Genomic DNA, 25971 nt, shown 5'->3' on the forward strand with positions numbered 1-25971 from the left:
TATGGCTGTGTTGGGTCTTCGTTTCTGTGCGAGGGCTTTCTCTAGTTGCGGCAAGTGGGGACCACTCTTCATCGCGGTGCGCGGGCCTCTCACCATCGCGGCCTGTCTTGTTGCGGAGCACAAGCTCCAGACGCACAGGCTCAGCAGCTGTGGGTCACGGGCCTAGTTTCTCCGTGGCATGTGGGATCTTCCCAGACCAGGGCTCGAACCCGTGTCCCCTGCACTGGCAGGCAGACTCTCAACCACTGCGCCACCAGGGAAGCCCAAGAATTTTTACCTTTTTTAAAGGACATTATATGAAAGCATGATTCAGCACATCTAATTCCCTTTCCATACATGCTTTCCTATAATGAAGTGAGCAAAAATACTTAAGTGAATTCTTTTGTTAAATTCTATTAACATGTTTCTACTAATTAAGTCATAAATATACTGGGACATAAATATTTATAATTGACCTAATTAGTGGAATACACAAAAAGAATTTTTCCCCTTTTTAACTTTAGTGATTATATTTCACCAATTCTTTCTTTAAAACAAGGCCAAAAAGTGGTATAGGGCTTTCACAAGATCCCCAGGTAATTCACATGCCCATTAAGTGCCTGAGAAACATTGGTATAGTGCAGGGTGACCTTAAGTAGGGTGGATAACTCTACTTGGTTTTAATGGACTCATTCTCAACCTCAGCATTGCTGACAATTTGGGCCAGATTGGTTCTTTGTTGTGGGGAGACTTATCTTGTGTGTTGTAGGAGGTTCAGCAGCATTTCTGGCCTCAACCACTAGATGCCAATAGCACCCTCCCCCAGTTGTGACAACCAAAAAAATGTGCCTCCAGATACTGACAGATGTCCGGGGTGGGGGAAGAAAACAGTCCCCAGCCGAGAACCGCTGGTATAGTGGGACAGCATGTTAGAATGCAAGCAGTAAGTTAAGACGTGGAGGAGGGGGGCAGAGCAACCGTAAACATGCTTTATCCCTTCTCACCCCAAAATGACGAACATTCTTTTATATAATAAGCGTGTGTGAATTTTTATGTAGATTTAAATTTATAAAAGAGCTGGTTTTTATATTTAGAGGGCAAGATATGCTAAAAGGAAACCAGTGCTGGCAATCTGAATGGAGCCGCAAGTCACATGTTTTCATTCTAGATGCAGCTTCGATCAAGAACAAAATTTCCTCCACAGCCAAGTTTCTGCTGTCCACCTTAGCAGAATGTCCTAGCTCATAGGCTGCTTACTGATTTTCAGTAGTGTGTGAGGTAATTTCAGAAAATAAAAAATGCGGGCAACTTCTTGGACTTAGTTAATCCGAGATTTAGATGGACCCAGTAGGTGGTGATTAGTGCAAATCACCAGCCGCACTTTGAGTTCCCAAAGAGCCCTGAAACTGCTTCTAGTAAGTAAGTATCTACAGAACTTAGTGTGCTAGCAGTCATCTTATTTCTTTTACAGTAAAAGGCAGTGCTGGTGTGCTGCTGTACTCAGGTTACTGTAATGTGTTCAGTAAGTCACTATTAACAAGGCACATCACCAGGTATAGTTCCTTGTATTAGGAAAAACAGGCACAGGCAATCTGAAAAAAAAAAGATTCTAGGTTTAAAAACATCAAAGCTATCTTTGGCCTATGGCAAGACCTTATATCCCTACAGAAAATGGTTTCCAAATGAGACACTGATTGCATGAGCAGTATTAACGGGGGTGCTTTCCCAGGTTCTACCCACAGAGACTGCTTTAGAAGACTAAAGAAGTGGGGAGGGAAGACTTGGAATCTGTTTAAATATGCTCCCCCGCTGATCCAAGCAGCTAGGGTTGGAAATGACTATACAATATTTGCCTTGTTAGGGTTCTCTTTACTCCCTTACTTCACAATTATACAGTAATCGGTGTTAATAAGTGAATATCCTGCTCAAGCACCTAATGAGCTTGTCCTTGTCTACTCATTGGTAGGGCTCCAGCAATTCTCTGCTCCTGCCTCTGCCCTAGGTGAGGAGCATTAGCTCATTCAAAGACAGGGCCAGCAGTCCTCTCCTGCCTCCATTTCCTTTCTCTGTACTAGATCATTCCCATAAGCATAATAAACATGCTATTAAGTCTTTTGATCTTATAATCCCTCTCTAGCTATTACCTATTTTTCTGTTCTATAACCTTTAAAGCAGAACTCAAGAATTTTCTAAATTTCCAATCTTCTCCCTCCCCCTCCTTTTGTCACCAAATTTTTTTATTAGGAAAAAAAATCAAAACATAAAAGCTGAAAGATTGGTCCAACGATCCACTTAAAGGGAACAATTATTTTGCCATATTTGCTTTATATGCTTTGTATTTTTATTTTATTTGCTTTATATTTTTAACTGCTTCAAAGAACGTATACATGATGCATCTAAGAACAAGGGGTTTCTCCTACATAACTTCAATAACATCATCCCACTTAAAGTAATGCTTCCCTAATTTAACATCTAGTCCATATTCAGATTTTCCCATTTGTCCTCAAAATGTCTTTTGCAGCTTTCTCACTAAAGCAGGATTCAATCAAGATTCTGACTTTCTGAACAACTAGGCCTGTTTTGTTGAATGTTTCTTTGTCATTAATTAATCAATGTCATTAATTTAAACTTTTCTATCCCTTTGCACTTACTGTAAACTGGAAGTTAGGTCTAAAGCATTTACTGGTTTCAGGTTAAACCTTTTGTATAAGAGGATGCTATGATCTCTGCAGTGTATCACACAAAGTATGGCGCTGTGTGATAAGTATGGACTAGTGATAAGTTTAGACACTTGTTAGGTCATCTGGTAGGTGATGGCTACCAGGCTTAGTCTTCACTATTCAACCACTCAGTCACCAATATATTCCACATTGCTAAATCTAATCAACATTTGACCTTAAAACACTTTGTTCAGTTGGCTTGCAAGGTACTAACCACACTTGCCTGATTCTCCTCCCATTACTGGCTGCTGGCCCAGTCTTCCTGTCTCTGAACTTTAAAACATAACCAGAGTTTGACCTTGGGCTCCTTGCCCCCTCTGCTCATACTCACTTTGGTGATCTCATCTAATCCTAAAGATGGTTATATTCACCTCCCTGTGTGACCTTTCCACCTGGATATCTAATGAGAGGTCTGAAGACGTCCGTCCAAAACCAAACTCCTTGTTTTTGCCTCTTAAACTTCTCCTCAGCTAATGGCATCTCCATTCAGAAGTTTCTCAGCCAAAAAACAGCCCTGAATTCCTCACATCCTTCATCCGACCTTGGATCCATCTAAAATCTCACCATCTACTATTACTCTCATTGACATTTGTGTCTTGCTTGGATGATTTCAGTGACCTCCAAGTTGGTCTTTGTTTTGCCTTATTTGCGTCTCCTCACCTATTCCAGTCTATTCTCATAGCAGTCAGTGATCCCTTAAAGGTCTAAGTCTTACTTAGATGGCTTCCCACCTATAGACGTTAAGGACTTTACAGTGGTCTACAGGGCCGTAACTTACCTGCCCTCCACCCCACCCCACTCAGTTTTGAGTTTCCCTCTTGCTCACTGCGTGTCCCACACTGGCCACCTTTGCTGTTCCTCCAGTGCAGCTTGCGTACTGCCCTTAGGACCTCTGTTATTGCTGTTCTCTGTGTACGATGCACTTCTTCCATAAAACTTCATGGCTAAATCTTTTTGTTCAAACATCATCTCAGGCCTGTTCTGACCACTGTTTAAAATTGCAGCATGACGTCCTGCTTCTTTTTGCTGTTTGTTTTGTTTTGTTTTTTCTGTAATATACTATATAATTAATCGTTGTACTCCCTTTGCTTAGAATGGCATGAGGGCAAAGATCTGTGCTCATTGAAGTATCACAAGTGCCCGCAACAGTGCCTGGCACATGGTATGCGCTCAATAAATACTTTGTGAAAAAATTTCAAACTACTTCAACAGTTTGAAATTTTCAAACATTTCAGATTAGTATTTCATTAAATGCAAGATTTAGCGCATCAGAATATCCCATTTGTAAGTTTTTACAGTATTAAGCAATGGACATAATTAAGCTGACACTTCATAGGCTGGCTTGAGGGTTTTGTGCTCCATTAATGGCTACCACAAATGAGCTTCATGTTTCAATTTTACAGCTTTTTGAATATTTACAAAACAGTTTCCATCCTGCTACTCCCTTACCTAATCTTTAAGTAGATAGTAAGAAAAATCAAAGTGGTTCAGTGCCTGACATGCATTTAGATAAGCTGAATTCAACTAAGTGCCTAGCAAAAGAAAAAGGAAGCAGGGCTCAGAGCCCTCAAGTGCCTCAGACTGACGTAAATCTGCTGGGTCTGTGTGAGGCCAGTTCCTCTGTACCTTACAGTGTAAGCATTTTGTCAAAAGGAATGGTTTCTAAACACAATTTTATCTGACGCTCATCTGCACCATTTGAAAGCTGAGGAAATTGCATTGTAGATACTGATGGTGTCTTCACGTTAATCAGACATGGAGTATTGCTGATTGCCTCACTAAGACAATAGGTGGAAAATCCTTAAAATCATTCACACATTCTTTCCCTAGATTTTACCAACCATAGTCAAAAATGAAACACATGATCGAGGGCACCTCTGATTGGAGGGGAATGGCTAGAGAATATTGAGAAAAAACAGTGACCTAGCTGCTGTTAAGATAAATCGTGGAAAACTTCACACGGTAGAAATCTATTCTCTGCTCTGATCATGAGCACTGGCAGAGGCTCTGCTCCATGCCCTCATTCAGGGACCCCTAGATGACAGAGGCTCTGCCTTTAACACATGGATTTCAAGGTGTCAAAAGCCTCTTATTGTCCAGTTTCTTCCTTATTGGTGGTGGTGTTTGTGTTTACATATCATAAATTCCTTACTTTCCAAGTTGACAGCCCTTTGTGCATATGTACATGTTTTTAAATTCTGCTGAATAAGAAATCCTGGCATCTTTTAGATGAAGACAATAAGACTTTTAATCTATCTGAACTAATGCTACTCTGGTAATTGTCTCAAAGCTTTGTAGGGCTAGACACTTTCTGCTCTGGCTTGCAATTATTTCTGGTACCTTGGAATTTACCTTTCTTTTTAACCCTGGCAACATTCTGATGATTTGTTTTGGAGTATATTTCATCTAGCACTTTTAGTTTTTGGAGCAGGGAAGTGGGGAAGGGAGCATTTATCCGTTAATGTCATCTCGGCCCACCCTGTTGCCAGAGGGCTAAGATGCCCTTTATACTCAAAATACCTCCTTTACACTCCAGAATTAATGAAGTTTAAGTTATATATTAAGTTTGTTTATATTAAATTTTAAAACAGTTATACATTAAATTTGTCCTCAAAGCACACACACACAAAAAGACCTGCAAGTACACAGTTCTAAGGTTTGCAACTAAAACAGTCTTCACTGAATTTGGACTTTTTTTCTCCTGGTCATATTTGCATGGTAATTTTGGTATGTTAGTGAGTATACTTAAAGACACATCCCAGAATTCTCTTGGAAACAGAATATTAAATAATGAACTTGAGGTCTCTTTGTTTCATTGTCTTGATGAGTTCTTGTCATGGAAGAGATTCAGATGTCATTTCATCTGAGTCTTAAAAGGTTGATGTGATTTGTAAAGGCCTTAGAGGCTCTAAGACTCCATGACGGGTCATCCTTAAGTAGAATATTTACTGCCTTTAAGCATAAAGCCAAACAACTTGGGACTTTTTTAAGTTGTAAGACTAAAGGAAATGGGGCAGCAGAGGCAGTTTTAAAACCTCTGTAGTCACTAGGAGAAACCTCTAGAATGTTCATCTTATTACATAATTTACTAAAGTGAGAAATGCCAGTGCAAGAAACTGGGGGAGCAGGAATAAGTACTATTAAATCAAATGCATATTAATAGATACTCCTAGACAAAGGAATTTATTACATTTATACATTATGTATGTTCAAGAACAATTTATTCATAATTTCTTAATGACTGAAAATTGCAGTGATACTCTGAGAGAGGTTCTACTTGCAATGTTAGCATGTTACTTGTTGGATTCTAAAGTACTCCAAAGGTGCTTTGATACATTCCTGATAGGGATTAACAGTCTACTTTTCTGTTTAAACATCACACAGGGATTACACATTATTCTTCTTCCCAAGCAATCTTCCTCTACCGGTGTGTAAATATGATGGGTCTCCTTTTTCTTAAGCTAAATGCTATCTTTCTGGCTTCACTCATTTGCTTTCTAGCAGCCTCCCCATGTTAGCCTTGCCACATGGTCAGTCTTCTGTTTGGTAGGCTTTATAAATCCTAAAAGTTCTAGCTCAGAAACAGCTCTAATAAACCGAGCACTGGAGGCTATAGCTAAGGAAATTCACCGTGTACTTCTGACAAAAAAGGGTTAAAATCTCAATGTTAAAACATTATTTAGTAAACTGAATACATACTACTAAATTAAACTAAAACCCTAACTGGAAAACATTAAATGTAATTAGACTCTACTGTCAATAAGACACGAATGGAAAAGTGTGTAACACTTGTCTGGTTCTCATTTTCACAGAGTATGAAAACTGCTTCCCTGCCAACTTCTTAAAGTATATTAATAACCTCAGAAAAATAGAGAATTCAATAATGACCATTTTTGGTGAATTTTGGAACATGACCTTTATATAAGTTTTTAGACCAAATAGTTTAGATTTGGGCCATTTTAAATTCGGAATAAGTATTTAGAAACAAGTTACTCTGGGATGGTATGGTTAAATCTCTAATGTAGATCTGGAGAAACTATAAACTATTCTGTATGCTTACTTGGACACTGTAGAATTGATTTTAAAGGATACTGGATAATTTCATTCCTTTCTTCTGAGGTTACAGAATTTGCATCCATTTTTTCAGCAGCTGTCACAACTGTTGCAAAGGCCTTTTGAGAGATAGGACAAAAGAAGATAAAAATCTCTGCCACTGCCAAACATCTTTTATTGCACTTGATGGCTCTGTATTTAAGCCAGGTCAAGCACTGCTGCTGCTGGTAGTTGACACATTTTTAAAAATTATACCAAATTTCAGAGTCTCAAAACTACATTGATGATCACTATAAATAAGTACACAAAAACAGAAATATAGATCAATGGTACAGGATAGAAAGCCCAGAGGTAAACCCACCCACATATGGTCACCTAATTTACGACAAAGGAGGCAAGAAGAACATACAAGAGGCTGAAGACAGCCTCTTCAATAAGTGGTGCTAGGAAAACTGGACAGCTACATGTAAAAGAATGAAATTAGAACACTCCCTAACACCATACACAAAAATAAACTCCAAATGGATTAAAGACCTAAATGTAAGACCAGACACTATAAAACTCTTAGAGGAAAATATAGGAAAAACACTCTTTGACATAAACCACAGCAAGGTCTTTTTTGACCCACCTCCTAGAGTAATGGAAATAAAAACAAAAATAAACAAATGGGACCTAATGAAACTTCAAAGCTTTTGCACATCAAAGGAAACCATAAACAAGACAAAAAGACAACCCTCAGAATGGGAGAAAATATTTGCAAATGAAACAACAGACAAAGGATTAATCTCCAAAATATACAAACAGCTCATGGAGCTCAATATCAAAAAAACAAACAATCCAATTAAAAAATGGGTGGAAGACCTAAATAGACATTTCACCAAAGAAGACATACAGATGGCCAAGAGGCACATGAAAAGATCCTCAACATCACTAATTATTAGAGAAATGCAAATCAAAACTACAATGAGATATCACCTCACACCAGTCAGAATGGCCATCATCAAAAAATCTACAAACAATAAATGCTGGAGAGGGTGTGAAGAAAAGGGAACACTCTTGCACTGTTAGTGGGAATGTAAATTGATACAGCCACAATGGAGAACAGTATGGAGGTTCCTTAAAAAACGAAAAATAGAACTATCATACGACCCAGCAATCCCACTACTGGGCATATACCCTGAGAAAACCATAAGTCAAAAAGAGTCACGTACCACAATGTTCATTGCAGCACTATTTACCATAGCCAGGACATGGAAGCAACCTAAGTGTCCATTGACAGATGAATGGATAAAGAAGATGTGGCACATATATACAATGGAATATTACTCAGCCATAAAAAGAAACGAAATTGAGTTATTTGTAGTGAGGTGGATGGACCTAGAGTCTGTCACACAGAGTGAAGTCAGAAAGAGGAAACAAACACCATATGCTAACACGTATATACGGAATCTAAAAAAAAACAATGGTTCTGAAGAACCTAGCGGCAGGACAGGAATAAAGACACAGATGTAGAGAATAGACTTGAGGACACAGGGAGGGGGAAGGGTAAGCTGGGACGAAGTGAGAGAGTGGCATGGACATATATACGCTACCAAATGTAAGATAGCTAGTGGGAAGCAGCCGCATAGCACAGGGAGATCAGCTCTGTGCTCTGTGACCACCTAGAGGGGTGGGATGGGGAGGGTGGGAGGGAGACGCAAGAGGGAGGGGATACGGGGATATATGTATGTATATGGCTGATTCACTTTGTTGTACAACAGAAACTAACACAGTATTGTGAAGCAATTACGCTCCAATAAAGATCTATTAAAAATAAATAAAGTATTGTGCTCTCTGCATAAGAAAAAAAAAATTAAAAGATAATGGAATGGTTTCTGAATAATCTTATATTTCAGAGAACTAAGAAATGTGCAGAGAAAAACAGGAAGCAAAACTATTCAAAGTTGAAAAGCAAAGGATGCCCTGTATCCTCTACTCCAACCTCCATCTCCCAGGAAAATGCCCATTTTTCTTGGAAGCAGCCAATTATGCATATTTTTAAATGGTGACATTTGTCAAATAGGGCCTTTAACAGAGTTAACTTTTGTGTAGTTATTCCAATATTTTCTTTTCTTTTATGCAATAAGGGAAATGCTAGTTAATAATGTACTTCTTTATTCTGTGGAATAACGGAACTGACCTAAACTGTTCAGCTTTTGCTAAACATACTAAAATGTACTTATTTTGACCTGGCATGGATGCAGAATTGGCTCGGTTGAAGGTGTGGGATCAGAGTGCAGGGGTTTGTGTGGGACTGTTGAGCAGTTAGCTGCTTTTCTGGAGAAACTTGCCGGGTGATTTATAATGCTTTCCAAACCAAAGACAGGGTATTTAAAAAATAAGAGATGAGTTTCAAAGTACCAAAAGTACAAAAACATTCCAGGAAAGTTGTCATGGATGGTTAGACACATAGACAGCTTGCTCTTTCCCCCTGACCTACCTCCGACCAGTCCACAAGGTTGATTAGCCTGCTGCACTCCAGGTGCAGTTTATATGCTATGCAGATGTCTGGGGCGACATTTGGAATACAACCTTCTTCACTTCTCAGTGCTTCATTCTAAAAATAACAGTAAACTAAGATAACTACCTTTCAGAAATGATGAGGAACAAAATCAGACATTAATTAACCTGCTAACCTGAACTTAGTAAGCCAATAAGTGGAGTCTTTGGTTTCCTTTATTTTGTGAGTTGCACCTACTCTCCAATAGTTAGCTGGTTGTTTAGGATGAGGTCTTGGTCAAAATCCCTCTACCTCCTAATGACTAGATGAATACAGCCAGGATCAGAAGACAAGCATAGTCTTCATTTTCATCATAAATTGTTAATTTTTTTCATTTTAATCATACATTATTCATTATTGAGACTTTAATGCATTTCTGGTTTCCATAAAAGTTTATGGAATTTTGTGGATTTTCAATAAAATGCCACTTCCAACATTTGTAATTACATGAATTCTAGCAATTACTATACTGTATTAATAAATACCAACACACCACTACCAGGGATATAAGTTATCTCTCAAAGAAGACTACTGTCAACACTGCAGATCCTAACCTCTACAAAACCATCAGTGTTTTTTCAACCTATGTGAAAATGATGGTTCTTATTAAGAAACAAAATCTCTCTCAAACATACACGTGGGAATTATATCCTTCCCAAAACTGCTGAAATCGCACCAGTTCTCTTCTGAGACTTAATACTAGCCAAAAAGATTATGTAAAGAGTTTTAATTTGTGGTTTATATAATAAAAATAATTGATATTTTGTACCTTAAATATGAAATTATTCAAGTACCCCACTACCACCATCATTGAAAAATCACTGATTTACATCTTCCTACTCAGTATTGTCTTGTAAGGCTTAGCATGTTTGTGTGCCATTTTGGACAGGAAACCAATACATCGGAGCTCTCTTCATAGGTTTTATGGAGTCACTTCTTAAGTATCCTCTGTTGCAAGATTTCTAGGTGTTTAACTGAGTTGATAACTTATTAACAAATTAACAATTTAATATTAACTTAGCAAATTATCAAGAAATTACTTTGTATATAACTGAACTATAGCTTACTGAGCTGTTTAAAATGATCACGTTACCTGGTCATAAGAAAGTTAGTTTTAAAAATTCTGAACTGTCTTGAACTCTCTGTTTAAAGAACAACTTGGAACTGGCAAATGTGTCTGGAGTTTAGCAGTTTTATCCCTGGCATATTGCTGGCTGTCCTCTATACTCAGCTCTGGAGATAATCTCAGAGCAGATCTTTCTTTGGTTTAAAATCCAAGATTAAATTCCTTTTTTTTTTTTTTTTTGCATCAGAAACAATCATTTGGATCTTTTAAGTAATTTCACTGGGCCATATGGTTTGACCTATTATCTGCTGTTATGTCTGTAAGAAACCTTTCCTTTATTTTCAAGAGTAGTAGCATTATTCTCAAGTCTTAGTGCCTATGATCTGGTTTTATCACATGAAGGAGAAGACAATTACGCATGATCAAAAGTTGGCAGTGTTAGTTCACTGGCTTAGAAAAAGCCCTCTAAAAATCTAAAGAATTTTTAAAAATATCTGAAAGAGGTGCAACCCTGAGCTGCCAGTTCCCTGCTCATTAGAACTGCAAATTTACAATATTTTTGTGATACATAAAGCCTGGAGTGTGAACTAAATTGTCAGAGAAAGGACTGCTTCTTACCTTGAGGTAATAATATGGGTTGTTGAGTGCGGTATGGAGGGCGATCCGCGGGGCAGCGTTCAGGTGCTGGCGAAGGGTGTGGGCAGCACTGAAGTACAGCACCTCATGCAGAGGCTGTGTCTCTGGAAGCAGGAGGTATTCTCTGAAACCACCAAAGTCAGGTATCAGCTTTTAGGTAAGCACAGGTCTATTTTCAATAAACCACTTTTGTTAGTCCTCTGTAGAGGGCTGAGCAACTTACTGAAAAAGCAAAATCAACAATAGCCAAAACCAACCAAATCCAGTGCAGCTGCACTCAGAATTCTACCTCTCCATGTAATATTGTTTAAAACTTTGACTCTCTGGTGTACAAGAAACTATATCTTAGTTCTGATTTAGATTTCTAGGAACAAATGTATATAAATTACATTTCTGCTCAAAATCTTTTTTTTTTTTAAACGTCTTTATTGGAGTATAATTGTTTTACAATGGTGTGTTAGTTTCTGCTTTAATACAAAGTGAATCAGCTATACGTATACATATGTCCCCATATCTCTTCCCTCTTGCGTCTCCCTCCCAACCTCCCTATCCCACCCCTCCAGGTGGTGACAAAGCACCGAGCCGATCTTCCTATGCTATGTGCCTGCTTCCCACTTTGCTCAAAATATTTACGGTAGAATTTCTTAAAGTATAAATGAATACTTTCTTAAATTACTTAGGAAACAGAGGTATCCATAGTCCTTATCATAGCAAACATTCAACTCCTGGCACTGTTAGACACAGGCCTCAGACCTGGAATTAAGAGTTCAGGAAATTCTTTTTTGATCACAGAAATATCTCTCATAGAAGTAATATAGGTAAAGTTTTTTATGTGTTAGACTTCCTCCTTACTTTATAGGCAGAAAAGGCTAAATTTTAGCTTCAGAATATTAAAAACAAGGAAATCATTTATCATTAAAATTTCAATTATTAAAAAAATACCACTGTAACTTGGGATTCTTCTGTCTTATTTATGAGCTAGATAATAAACCCATTTTAATGAAATCTGAACTTAAAAAATAAAGCATTAAAAATTTCATCTGAATATATAATGAGCCTATCAGCTGGTATGAGCCGTGACGGCCGTGGTTCCTGGGTGGCCTAGAGGGTAGCAAACTGGAAGGGAGAAGCTCTGGCACCCATAACCCAAAGACAGATTAATAAGTCACTAACTTGATTAAAGCAGTTAACTCACATGCCTTCATAAATATTTCTGGGGCTTAGTTAGTCCTGGGCCTAAAGTATTTTGGTCACATGACAGATTTGTATCAGCTCCCTTTCCCACCCGTGCAGGCAGAACCAAGCAGCTCCCTCAGCCCAGCCACTGGGGAAATTACGCTGCTTCCTGGTGTCCTGGCTTTCTTCCCTCCTGGAGAGGATACCAGGGCCGAGAAAAATCCCCCCACGCCTGCTCCACCCGTGTGGTCTGGCTCTGAGGAAGAGAGGACGCAGAGAGGGCATGAGCCGTGTCCCTCACTCCCCACCATCTCCGTCCTGCCCGCCTCAAGAGCTCCTGGCCCCCTGCTCATTTAGCTTCCAGATGCTGCTCCTTCTTCAGAGTCATTGGAATAAAGCCCGTGTGCAAAGAGCATTATGATTCTGACTTGGCCCTAAGAACCAGCATTCTATACCTCAAGTACTGCTAACATCTGACTCGAGATTAAGCTATTTAGCTGTAGTCTCAGGAATGGTTTCTGTGATGCCAGCTGCCTCCCTGGATGGCCGGCTACCCATTTGTAATTTCTGAGCATAAGCTTTTCCTATCCCAACCTCAGGCTGTTTTCTCCCCAATCATTATACATAATGGTCATTAAAAGATCACATTGGAGTCCTTGCTCTGTGATAAGGACTGGAAATCTAACAAGGCAACCAGATAAGAGTCAGTTTCAGAAAAAGTTTTGTCTCATATTTGTCCTCCTCTCCCTTTTTAACATCTTTATTTAATTTTCAGAGATTCAGATAATTCTCAAGGTAAAAGTCCTTGTTAGATATCCTCAAAGAACCTCCAGAGTCTAAATACTTACCTGTATTTTGTTTCCACTGGGCTATGTTAGTTGAAAAATACTGACAAAACATCATCATACATTAGAATTTTTATCCAACTCCAAATCTGGAGGCTGGCACGGACATCAGCAGTTGAGTCTGGCACCGGAGCTCTGCATGATGCTCAGTTTAGACTCAGAGCGGAGTCCACAAGCAGAAGAGCCGGTGGTCTGGGGGAGCTGGTAGGACCACTTAGTATCCACAAGGGCTACAAAGTTGAAGCTTGTATTTTGGTGAAAACAGTAACTTAGAAAGTGGCAACTTATTCTCATTTCTCAGTAGTTTCAGCAAGAGCTGCTCATGGTGTACGGGGAACTCTACTTCCTGGAGTCGGTTGCTTATAGTTATCTTTCAAGGACCTCTTTTCTCCAGAACTCCAAGCTCTGTTCAGACATCTGTGGTGTGGTCTTTGGGGACAGTGCGGGGAGAGAGAGCGGGCCTTCTGAAAGATGTCAGCAGACTGGGACTAACTATGTGACTTTCCAAAAGTCATAGCCTCTCTCTGGGCTTTAGCTGCCACATGACTCCTCAGGTCCCATTTAGCTGTAACATGCTACAGTCATAATCTCTTCCCTGCTGGGATACTCAATCTTGGTAAAGATAGTAAATCCTGGCATGGAAATTTTTGTGATTTCACAATACAACGCATTTCAATCATGCCCACCCAGCTTTATTTCAATAACTGCTCAGGAAGGTGAAAAGTCAGGCATATTAGGTCAAAGATCATAAAAGGGAAATGGTTGGTTGGTTTCAGAGCCTACAATTTGGGATTTGTGGGAATGCAGAAAGGAACATGACATTTGACCTATAAATTATGCCAAATTACACTGTAAAATCATTTTTAGCAACTACAATGGTCACAACTTAGGTAAAAGGGAAAAACCAGGAACTTGAGGCTAGAAACTACAAGAACAGGAAGGCCCAGTAGGGCAAGGTTAATTCTCTGAGTTTTCCAAGGTCATTTCTAGCCAGTAGGTCACTTTTATGTGACCCATTTCTCTCACTTTAACCTTCTTCTTATCATACTTGGTTGACTGTTTCGACCCCTGTCCTGACATCAGTAATTTCTCCCCCAGCGACCAGGAAAAATGACTCTGCCCCAAAACTGTCCTGGAAAATGGAACTCTTCATTTTCAAGAAGGACAGGCAATTTATCAGAAAACCACTCTTTGTCTTCAATAACTGAGCTGCTTTTTTTTTTTAGTACTTGATTCTAGTCAGTGCCTAGCCTGCTGCTGAGTTTCAACTGCCATTAAAAAACAGAATAAGCAATGACAAAGAACAGTTTTTTCCCTATTTAACTATTAAATCATTTTATTTTTCAGACCTCTCATTTTTTTCCTATATGGCATGTCCCACCTGCAGGTTAGGTATGTGATTTTAAAGAGCTACACAGAGCTGGCTTTTGGGAAATCCAAATATCAGAATGATCTGGGTTTCCCAAGAAAGCAATCACCTTAAAATACAGGTAGGACTGGTGGACTTCTAGACTGACTCTGAGTGCCCTGCTCACCATGCGTCTGTGCTGCCATGATCCTGAGTTGCACTGGTATCCCTCAGAATTAGAAACCCTTCACTCAGGATAAAATAGGGTATTACAGCTGGGCTGGGCTGTTTTCTGGGTTTGGCCCAGATCCAGCATACTCTGAGCAAAGACAGAGCAAGGATTAAGTGTAATGCAAACACTCTGCTACTAGGGGGAAAACACTCACTTTTCTGTTTCCTGTTCTGTTTCCATCCCCACCCCCGCCCAGGCCTAAAGAACTAGATCAAATTTAAACCTGTGTTCTTGAACTGGCAGTAAAAGAAAGAACCAAGCCATCTGCTGAGCCACCTTAATAAGGATGGGAAAGGAATAGAAGTTACAAGTCTGTGCTGGACGGAGGGCCTCGGGGAGCAAGAAGCCTAATCCAGAAGTGTCCCGGACTGGCTGCGGACAGCTGTCACACCAGTGCGATTTGGGCAAATAGCCTGATTTTTAGCTCTGGAGAGCAACAACGGACTCACCTCACCAGACTGTCGATGAAGCTCACAAGTTGTTCTCTGAGGACTTCAAACTTGGTCTGCCTCTTACTTGTTCTTCTTAACTCCTTCATTTCCAGTAATGACTATGGATGGAAGAACATACCTTTTCTGGTGATTCTGAGACAGAAAGCCCCTCAGAGGGCAGCTCTGTTGCTCAGGCAGAGGCAGCTGATGCCCTTTCCATACGACAGAATGTACAGAGAAAGAACCAGATCAAAAGGGGTTGTGTTTATCTTTTATTTTTCAGGACTGGGAAGAATCTCTCCTCCTAGATATTTTGCTTCAAAAAATACCAAGTGACTTTTCAGGGAAAGAGGAGAAGGGCAGTTTACGTCGTTACTAAGTTATAGGGCAGAGTGCTGCCGAGCCACAACTCATTAATTCATTTGAGAAAAGGACTTCCAAGAAGAAGAGAAAACGCTTGCTCTTTGCCATGCTAACAGAATAGATTCCACATGCTTTGTTTTGCTTAGATTGATATTTTATTCTACGTTTATCATAACTTGGTATCATGGTTTACAGAAGGTTCTTTACTTTGACAACCAAGATCCTTTGTGAGTTACAAAGTCTGCTGAAGTTAGAACTATCTGAAAAAGGCTATACTAGACACACTGTGGCTCAATTTCCGCTCTATACTCAATATGCATTCCTTTAAAAAATCAAGAAAAGTATCTAAAACTAAAGAGTCTCTTCTGAACCTCTCAATTTGATCAAACTGACAAACAAATACATCAGATAAATCATCAGATTCCTTTTTGCAACCAGGTTCCCATTTTCCCTTATTACTAGTTAATTCTCTTTCTCTCTGAGGCTATCGGAACAGTTTCCACCGACTTCTACACGGAGAATGAGGATAGCAGTGGGATAAACAGGATGTTCAATTTATAAGTGAGTTACAAAGTCTGCTTTGTTCCTAGTTGTGGTTTAAAAATGAAAACAAAAACATGCAGGCAGAGCTAATCTAGAGCACACGGGAGCATCAAGGGATGTGGCTGGAAGGATAAGGAAGTGATCTGACCTTCTGAAGATGATAGAGGTCTGTCTTCTGAAGTCCCTTTGACTGTGACTCAGAAGTATCTTCTTCTTCTTCTTTGGCTTCTGCTTTTAATACAAAACCAACATACAGCAGCTTGGGTAAATCCATTTAAGAGAACAAACATTTCTACTACTCCAAGGGAAATAAAATTTCATCTATTTTTTTTTTTTTAATGTGGCAGGGGATCAAGGTTCCATCACATAAATGGTTTCTTCCAGAAGCTGAAGGTCAATAAATATTACATAAGTTATGCTGCAGAGAGGTCTTCAAAGAAACCAGCTACTGAATTTTAAAAATGTGACCAACAGTGAGAACAAAACAAAATACACACAAATCCCCTCAAACCAACAGAAAAAAAAATCTCCAAATCTTTGTGCTGTTATAAATAGCTTTTAAAAAACGAACAAACTTAAATTATGGTCCTTTGATTATGCCATGATTGATGTAAACAATACAAACCTACACCCTGGTAAACTTGGCCTGGATCTTCCCATTCACTATATTTGACATGCTATTTAAGTCTGAAGTGGGTAGTGCATAAAAGTTTTGAAATAATTTACTGAAATACAAACTGCATCATGGTTCTTTAGCAAAGGAAACAGAAAACCGTATCTGGTAAAAGGTGTAGTTGTGTTTCCAGAGAACATGAGGTTCTAACAGCCTCTCCCTGGTGCAGGGCAGGTTTTAGCAACCTCACACTCACATGGCTTATTTGGCCAAACCTAAGACAGGAAGATGCAGCCGGAGAATCTGCCTTGTTCTCGAAGAATACATTTCTTTTTAGCTATTGATAAATCTTGGTTAAAGAAAGATATGATTTAAGGTTAAAATATCTAATAAATTCTCTGTCCCATTTCATTAACATGTAGCAGAGCCTTAAAAATAAATCTGATATGACACTCTGACCTACTTAACCCTCCAAATGTAATTTTAAACCTAAACTGTAATGTGTAATAACTGTCAAGGAACTAGAGATAGCATACAGTCAAACTGTATGCTTGTCCAATATGGGAGGGTGGGGTTAATTTCACTTTATTATTAATAATGTGCCACTTTTGAAAACAGAAAAGTACATTTATTCAAGACACTGGTTTTGCTTCAACTTACAAAATTCTTTATTCTTCAGACTGTTAATCATCTTAATTACCAACCTTCCCATTTCTAAAAGCTGCGTTCCTTTATTTAATATTAGCACATCACAGGATTTGTTCACTAGCTTATGTTACATGAAATCTAATTAAAATTATTATAATATCTGCAGTTTCATTTTACAAAAATCCCTGAGTCCGATTTTGTAAAAGATTGAAATTTACCTAATTTATCTTATATTCTTCTAAGTCTTTTACCCTGTTTATATCCTTAAGGGCGGCCCCTCACTGTCCCAGTGACCCTAATTAGGTGGCGACTGTGAATCGGTGAGAAAAAAACAATGAGCTGGTGATTAAGAAAGAGGTGGGCTCCAGGCTGGGTACTACCCTAGCTAGCTACGAGATCTCAGGCAAGCTCCTTCCTCTTCCTGGGCTTTAGTTTCTGTTGCAGCTGGACTCAATAATCTCTATGATACCAATTTCCAGCCCTTTAAAATGTTTATGATTTGAAAATGGTTCGGCTCACTTGTCCTACAAATGCACCACAGAGCAATATGCCTGCGTGTGATCTGGAGGGAGCCCCTGGTACCATGGGGTGGCACTTCCTCACGCTCATGCCCCTCCAGTCAAGCAGGCTGGCTCTTTCATCTTGCACTGGCTCAGCACCCATGGGGCCTAGTGCTGCAGCTATGGAGAGAGAGGGAGGGGTTCAGCAAAAGTAGTTTCCTAAATCCAAAGGATTTAAAGACAAAGGGACACTTGCCAAACACAGAAAAGATTGATACGGACATTCCAAGTGCAATGTTTTCACCATGCCATGGTTCCATCCGTGTGCTTATACACCAAGTTGCCTCTTTTCCCCAGACCCCATTAAAAATTTCCCTAAATAGGGGAAATTAAGAAGTGCACAGTCATTTTGCTTGTTTTACTGAAAGAATACTATACGTTGGTGCTAGAAACAGAGCAAGGGATGAGCCCATGAAAAGTTAAACATCAGTATCAATCCACGGAGCCCCCTCAGACCAGAGAAGTCCTGGAGCACGAGAGTGCTGAACAGGCTACCTGCGCACAAGCGGGCACCCAGCGTTCGGCAAACGTAACGAATCCTGTGCAGGTCATGCAAGGTAAAGGAAACTGTGCCCTCCAGCACTGAGGAATGCCAGGCTGCCGCAGTTCATTGAGGACTGAAAGATTCAAGCTTTGTAAACCTGATTAAAGCAAACCTCATGCATATTTTGGTAATCAGCATACCAATGAGCCTCACTGCTGTGAAAGCAGTTCACAGCTATTAATTTTCAGGCTTACAAATAATTTATGCAGTGTTTTTGAAATCTATAAAGAACTTGATGAAATGCTTAAGAAAAACATCTAAAAGGAGTCCTTAATTATGATGCCCTGCTACTCTCTCCAATCTTTTTGATTTCTTTTTGCTGCCCTTTTTGTTTTCTCCCCTAAGGTAAGTCCTCAAAACTGTCCATCTGGAGAAAGAAATTTTTTTCCTGCCCATTTGATAGTTTTCATTGTTTAAACCAAATCTGGAAGAGAACCATTTGGCTTAGTTGTGGTTGTCACGTTGTGCTATTCTGAGGCTTGGTATACTGAGTGATCACAAACTATGTTACCTCTTCATCTCTCAACACATCAGAACGTGGGGTTTTCCATGTTATTTTATAGTTAAATGACTGTCATAGCCAGTAGAATTGGCCAGCTATTATATTCTCACCATCGAGGCTCTGAAACTGGGCCAGGAACTCCTCTATTCTCTTTGCTGTGTTGCCAAGCTGCTTTTCAGAAGAGGACTTAAAAACCTTGAAACATTTCTGAAGCGTGGCCATCAGTTCATCCTTTGCCAACATCCTAGAACAGAATCAGTGACAGGAGATGTAATATAACTGGAAAATTCATATACTTAAAAAACACTGTCTACATTTTAAATGTTTCTGGTCAGAAGAAGATGGTGTAAAATGCTTCATTGGTAGCTACCAACTTTTTGGGGGGAGACTTTCCTCAATGTATGTGATATTCAGAAGTATTCAGAAGAGTTCTCATGATAAAGCTCAACTTGAAAAGTTTACAATCTGGGTTCATGGCCTGGCTCTGGCACTTACTATGTTTGTAATATAGAACACTTCACTAAACATCTTTGATCTTTGGCTTCCTTGCCTGTAAAATGGAAATAGGAACTCACCTATTTCACAAGGCAGATGGAAGCTTAAGAATTCAATAAGAAGATGCATTTGAATGAAGACTCTAGCACAGTGCTTACCACACAGCAGGCATTTAAGGTTAGTTTCCCTTTCCTTCAGATCTAAAGGTAAATAAGAGACAAGAAACGTCTGCTGAGGATATAACACTCATGCTAAATGAAACCTTGTTTGAAATGACCAAAAATGTATTATCAGTGATTTCTTTATTATTTTAGCTAGGCTTTATGTCTTCTATGGGCTTTGTTAACACCAATTAGTAAATCCACTGAACTTTAAAACTAGTAGGCAATTCTGCTTGTTCTATATAGCATAGGTAGAATGATTGTGTAATTCCTTCAAGGCCACAGAGGAAATCTTTGTTAGACATGGAGAATGAACACAGATATTCTAAATTTAAGATCCTGTTTTCAGGGTCATTACTTATAGGATCTCTCCCCTAAGATCATATTCAGTAACAGATGAAAGTACAATGATTAAAAGTTCTTACATTAATCATGAAAGAAAACAATCAGCCAAACCCAGAATATGGGTCATTCTGTAAGAAAACTATCTTATGTTTGACATTTTTCATAGTAAAAAATTTGGGGAAAATACTATTATTACTCAGGGAAAAAAAATGAAGCTAAGTAGACTATGATTACCTCAAAATTAAGCTGGTTACTTCAACTAAAATTTAAACCCAAACCAAAAAAAAAAAAAAACAAAAAAAAACCCAGAACAAAAACAAACGAAGAAAACACTCATACAACCAATAAATATAGAAACTGGCAGGGGTGGACAAAACGTAAACTCTTCCCTAGTTTTAAGAATATAAAATCTTCTCTTCCTCTTTCTACAACAATGAAATAATTATCCAAAGTGTAATCTTTATCTGTGAATGAAAGGCAGCTAACAAACAGGTCAAAGACAACCAAGCCAACACATTTAATTCTTGATTACATTTGAGATTATTTAAAATTTCTGGCTTTCTATTGCCCAGATGGAGTCAAACTATTAAGAGAAGAGAGTTAACTCAAAGTCACATAGGGTTGAACAATCTGTCATACCCGAACTTTAGCCCTACTCAGCCTAGATCAGCATTTCCAGGCTCCAAGGAATCCCGGGCACTGGCTTGCTGTAAGGGCAGAGGCTGAGGAAACGCCAGAGGAGGTCTAACCCGCAAGAGCAGCCCCCTGAGGACCAGCTCCCCAGGCCACAGGCAGCCACACCTCACATCTCTTTGCAGCTTACAGAATTGAATAGTGAGGAGGGCAAAGCCCAGCCTATTATTCATTTTCAGGATGCAATAGAAAATGGCATCATGTCATATAATTTTGAAATCTAACTTTACTAGTCATAATGTTTAATGTGGCATTTGATTGGAAGGGGTAGCTCTTTCATCTCAGGTATAAACTTCCAGGGATTCAGACAGTTATTACTCTTTTTATTCTTAGCCAAAGACTATGTTCTTATTGTTTCCAGAGTAACAAAAGACCATATACGTTCCCAAGTACTCTCAGGTTTAATATAAAGCAAGACTTGAAGTAAGGCTGATTAGGGCAAATAATGTGAACAACCCAATAAAGTCATTAATTAAAAATTTTCAATTAAATTATATATATTTACACAACGAACTAACACAGATGCCTGCTATCATCACTATTATTCAGCATCATTCTAGAATCTATTCTACAACAAGAAAAAAGAAGCAAGTGGTACAAACATCAGAAAGGGAGATGAAATTTATTATTTGCACAGGATACAACGGTAAGGTTAGGAAGTCTAAGAAAGCTACAGAAGTATTAAAGAGTGTAAAAGGGTGGGTACATATAAGGCAAATACATATGTGTGTGTACATGTACACACACGTCAATACCTTACATTTACATGTAATCAATATCTTAACATTAAACTATGGAAAAAAGAGCATGTTCAAAATGGCAACAAAAACTATAGAATATTATGACAAACGTGTAAGACATAGCAAAAAAATGAAAGCCCTGAATAGACATTTTAAGTTCTAACTCTCAATACTGTAAAGATATAAATTCACTCCAAATTATTCCAAAATTTAACACTTTTTGAAACAAAATTCCAGTCGGCATTTTTTAAAAGCCCCCAAAAAATCACTATGAAATTAATCTGGAAAAATAATTGTTCCTAAAACAGAGGAACAAAGCGTGTATACTTGAGTGTATGTAGTGAGTGGCACTATTAATATATCAAAAGGTATACGCTACAGTGATTAAAATCAGATTTTACTTTGTATAGGAATAGACAGGACGATAGAAGGAAATAAGAGTCTAGAAAGAGATCAAGGTACATATGAGAATTTGGTACATGACACAAAGGTACCACTTCAAATCAGTGGGAAAGAGACGTGGAGTACTGGAAATAACTAGTTTGAAAAAAACAGATCATTACCTCAATATATTTCAGAAAGAATAAAAATGTTGGGGAGGGGAAAGAACCAGTCCATCAATCAAGAACTACTAGAAGAAAGAAAGAAAATTATTTAAGTCTGATAACATCCAGCATCAGCAAGAGTACAGGGAAATAAATATTGATACATTGTTGGTGCAAGTGTACAATAGTGTTTATATTTTAGACTCAGAAAGTCTATGTATTTATTTTGTGGAAATAAATATACTAATGTGCAAACACAAACTCACCCTCGGTGATTACTGTTTGTAACAACAGAGAATTAGAAACAACCTAAACATATATCAAACAAGGGACTAATTAAATAAAGTGTTACACTTTCAAAACAAGGGATACTACATAGTGGGGATAAATAATGAAGTAATACAAGTGATGACAGCTAATATTTCTACACACAGGTATGTATACCAGGCGTCATTTGATCTCCACAACACTGTATGATGAGATACTATTATTATTCCCATGTTAAGAGATGAGAAAACAGAGGCACAGAAGACTCAAGTAACTTGCCCAGAGTCTGGTTGGCAAAGCTGGGATTTGAACCCAGTCTGGCTGGGCACCCGTGCTCTTACCAATGATCTTATAGTGCATCTCAAGACACAATGTCTATGGTAGAATATTAGGAGCAAAACAAATAACTACCATGACAAAAATCAATCAGACAAATCCAAAAAACAAAAAAAATGCAAATTGTGGAACACTGTATAGTATGATTTAATATATGTTTGTGCCTGAAAAAAAAAATCTGAAAGTACAAACTGCCAACAGTGGATGACTGGCTTTCAAAGTTATATAACACAAGGGGTAATGTCAGAAAAGTACTGTTATGTTTTCATTTAGATTACTGTTAGAGTGACTCCAGCAAGCACTTTGGACAAACCACACCTAACTGAACAAAATTAACTAAAAATGACTAAAAAATAAAAATTAATTTTATCCCCCCAAAGTTTGTTACATATAGCAGCCCAAATAGAAAATTAAGGATTGAGGGACTTTCCTGGTGGCACAGTGGTTAAGAATCCACCTGCCAATGGAGGGGACACGGGTTCGAGCCCTGGCCCGGGAAGATCCCACATGCCGCGGAGCCTGCGCTCTAGAGCCCGCGAGCTGCAACTGCTGAGCCCATGTGCCACAACTGGTGGAGCCTGCATGCCTAGAGCCCGTGCTCCACAAGAGAAGTCACCGCAATGAGAAGCCCGCGCACCACAAGGAAGAGTAGCCCCCACTCGCCTCAACTAGAGAAAGCCCATAAGCAGCAACGAAGACTGAACGCAGCCAAAAAGAAGAAAATTAGGATTGAGTCTAGCCACCAGACCAGCATTTTTCAAACTGAGTTTTCAAAATGGGTTTCAACCATTATTTAGTCAACCATTCATTCAGTCAGTCATTCAATAAACATCTACTGAATACTTACTAATACCAGGCATGGTTCTGGGCATTTAAGATACAACTCAGTGAATCAAAAAACCCTGTCCTCATGAAATTGACATTCTAGCTGGGCTGGGGGGTGGTGCAGAGATAACAAACACTATCTTATATTACTATATATATGTTAAAAATTGGTATTATGGAAAAATATTGAGCAGTTAGAGGGGAGGGTTTGAGGGCAGGTAGGTTTTAATTTTAAAAGTTATTAGGCCTCATTGAGAAGATGACATTTGATCAAACATGTGAAGGAGGTAAGAGAGCCATACAAGAATGTAGGAGAAGAGCTTTTCCTGAGAGAAAACAATGCATGCAAAGGCCCTACGGTGGGTGTATGTCTGGCCTATTCAAAAAAAACAAGGAGGCTGAGGTTACATAAGTGGAAGTCGAGACCGAGTGGTAGGCAATGAAATCAGAGAGAAGGAATGAAGGGCTAGATCATGTATGGTCATTGTATAGATGGTGGTTTTACCCTGAGTGAAAATGGGAGTTTTGAGCAAAGGAGTGACATTATCTGACATATTTTAAAAGGATTATTTTGACTGCTATTTTGAGAAAAACCTGTAAGGGAGCATACGTGGAAGCAAGGAAGCCAGTTAGGAGGTGATGGCAATAATCCAGATGAGAGGTGACGGTGCCTTGGACAATGGTGGTACCAGTGAGGGAAAGTGGCAAGAAGAGGTTTGGTTCTTGAAATATTTTGAAGGCAGAACCCAAGTTTTTGGCTTTGAACAATTGGAAGGATAGGGAGACTGCAGGAAGATTCTAGGTTTCAGGGGAAGATCAGGCATTCAATTTTGAACATGTTAACCATGAGCTGTATATCAGATAGCCAAGTGGACGTGTAAACAGGTAGATGGACATAAGAGTCTGGCACTCAGGAGAAAAGTGTGGGCTCTTGATTAAGCCCTGGGGCACTGTAATGTTAGGATGTCAGGGAGAAGAGAAATTACCAAAGAAGACTGAGGGGGAGGAGCGTGCACTGAGGTAAGAGGAAAACCAAGAGACTCTAGGCCCTAGAAGTCATTAAGGAAGCAGTGATGAACTGTGTTAGATGCTGATAATAGGTTAATGCAAATGAAGACCGAATTGATCATTAGAAACATTTAGCAACATGAGGGTCGAAGGTGACCTTGATCAAAGTATATTGCTAGAGTGGAAAAACCAAATCAGCTAAAGAGAGAATGAGAGGAGAGAAACTGGAGATAGTGTGACAATGCTTTCAAATTTTGGTGGATTCCATCTAGCATTTACTTTAAAAGAAGTAGAATAAAATTGAAAAGTAAATACAGTTGTCCCACGGTATCTATGCGGGATCGGTTCCAGGACCCCTGAAGATACAAATATCCGAGGATGCTCAAGTCCCTTATATTAAATGGCATAATATTTGCACATAACCTACGCATATCCTCCCAGATACTTTAAATCATCTCTAGATTACTTATAATATCTAATACAGTGTAAATGCTATGCACATAATTGCAAATACAATATAAATACTATGTAAATAGTTGCCAGTGCGTAGCAAATTCACACGCTTTTTTTTTCTGCTTTTTAGAACTTCTTAGAATTTTTTTTTTTTTAATATTTTCAATCTGTGGTTGGTTGAATCCATGGATGTGGAACCTGCAGATACAGAGAACAAACTGTATCAAAGTCTAAAAGTTTGAAAGCCAGCACACTGGACTACTTTAAAGAGAAAGGAAAAACAAACGCATCTAAGACACGTCTCATTAATGCTGAAAAAGCTATTTATCTTTAACCAACTTGATTAAGTGATTATATCACTTTTGCATAAATGGTTCAAAACAGACTGTGAGACTTCATGTGTTGAAAGCTTTATAGGTTGTTATTTTTAAAAAAAGTTTCCTTAACTAAGACAGAAAGAGAATCATTTAGCAACCATTTAAAAGCAATCATCCTGCAGGGCAATGAGTGTTCTGCTTCATCATGCAGAAAGGCAACAATTTCTGGTTAAGTACTGATTATATAAACATCTGATTGAGAACAGGCTAGAAGGAGAAACTGGCCAATCCAGGGCTAATGCAAAGATCTTCCGAATAATGAGTTCTCAAGTTCTAAACAGATACTACCAGTATAAAACAGCTTCAAAAAATATTCAAATATTCAAAGACTCAAACCTGCAAATATATCAATAAAGACTAGAAGAAAGCAAAACAAAAAGGTTTACAAAAAAAACATTCAGAGATTGTCTTCTTCCAAGACAATACAACAAAGTAATCACATATGATCCTAACAAGTGAAACAGAAACCAAAAATATGCATAATTCCTTTTAACCTTGATATTTCATATTAGACGCCACTTCCTCCAAGAAACTGCTCGACCTCCCAAACAGAGGTTAACTGTCCAGCCTATTAGTTCCTTAGTGCCCTAGACCTCACCCAGCACAGCACTTATTACTCTGTATTCTACCTGCCTGTCTACTTATCCACCTTAATCTCCCACTTGGCCAAAATTCAGTGTGGGTAAGGACCCACACTGTGTCATCTTTGTCATCAGTCAGTGACTCCACGTACCAAGTATTAAAAAAACATTTTTTTAATGGATGAACAAAGCAATGGCCATTCACTGAAAAATAATTTCATGACCTAATGTGAAGAATAATTTCTCTATTTTCAAATTGGCTCATGTAGGGGAGCACCTGGAAGTCACGGGGCCCTTTGTGGAACACCATGTTCTTTTCAGTATGTCAAAATGAATCAAGTTAACTC

At 38.7% G+C, this 25971-nt stretch overlaps 1 protein-coding gene across 8 annotated transcripts in view; it reads right to left on the reverse strand.

Moving 5' to 3' along the window:
* Window positions 1–963: 963 nt before the first annotated feature.
* Window positions 964–25971, reverse strand: part of ORC3 (origin recognition complex subunit 3) — a 66678-nt gene continuing 41670 nt past the window's right edge. For 6 of the 8 annotated variants that reach the window (XM_007195937.2, XM_007195935.2, XM_057527496.1 and 3 more), the window contains 7 exons: window positions 18909–19042; window positions 16080–16162; window positions 15044–15144; window positions 10976–11117; window positions 9232–9348; window positions 6792–6871; window positions 5864–6302 (listed from right to left, as the gene is read on the reverse strand). In XM_007195937.2, the coding sequence (XP_007195999.1) occupies window positions 6197–6302; window positions 6792–6871; window positions 9232–9348; window positions 10976–11117; window positions 15044–15144; window positions 16080–16162; window positions 18909–19042 (763 nt within the window). In that variant the 3' untranslated portion in view covers window positions 5864–6196. Of the gene's footprint in view, window positions 1572–5863; window positions 6303–6759; window positions 6872–9231; window positions 9349–10975; window positions 11118–15043; window positions 15145–16079; window positions 16163–18908; window positions 19043–25971 lie in introns of those variants that run through there. The other 2 variants (XM_007195934.2, XM_007195933.2) reach the window with 2 other exon arrangements.

The sequence above is a fragment of the Balaenoptera acutorostrata genome, chromosome 14, assembly GCF_949987535.1.
Source record: "Balaenoptera acutorostrata chromosome 14, mBalAcu1.1, whole genome shotgun sequence".
NCBI classification, from domain to species: Eukaryota; Metazoa; Chordata; class Mammalia; order Artiodactyla; family Balaenopteridae; genus Balaenoptera; species Balaenoptera acutorostrata.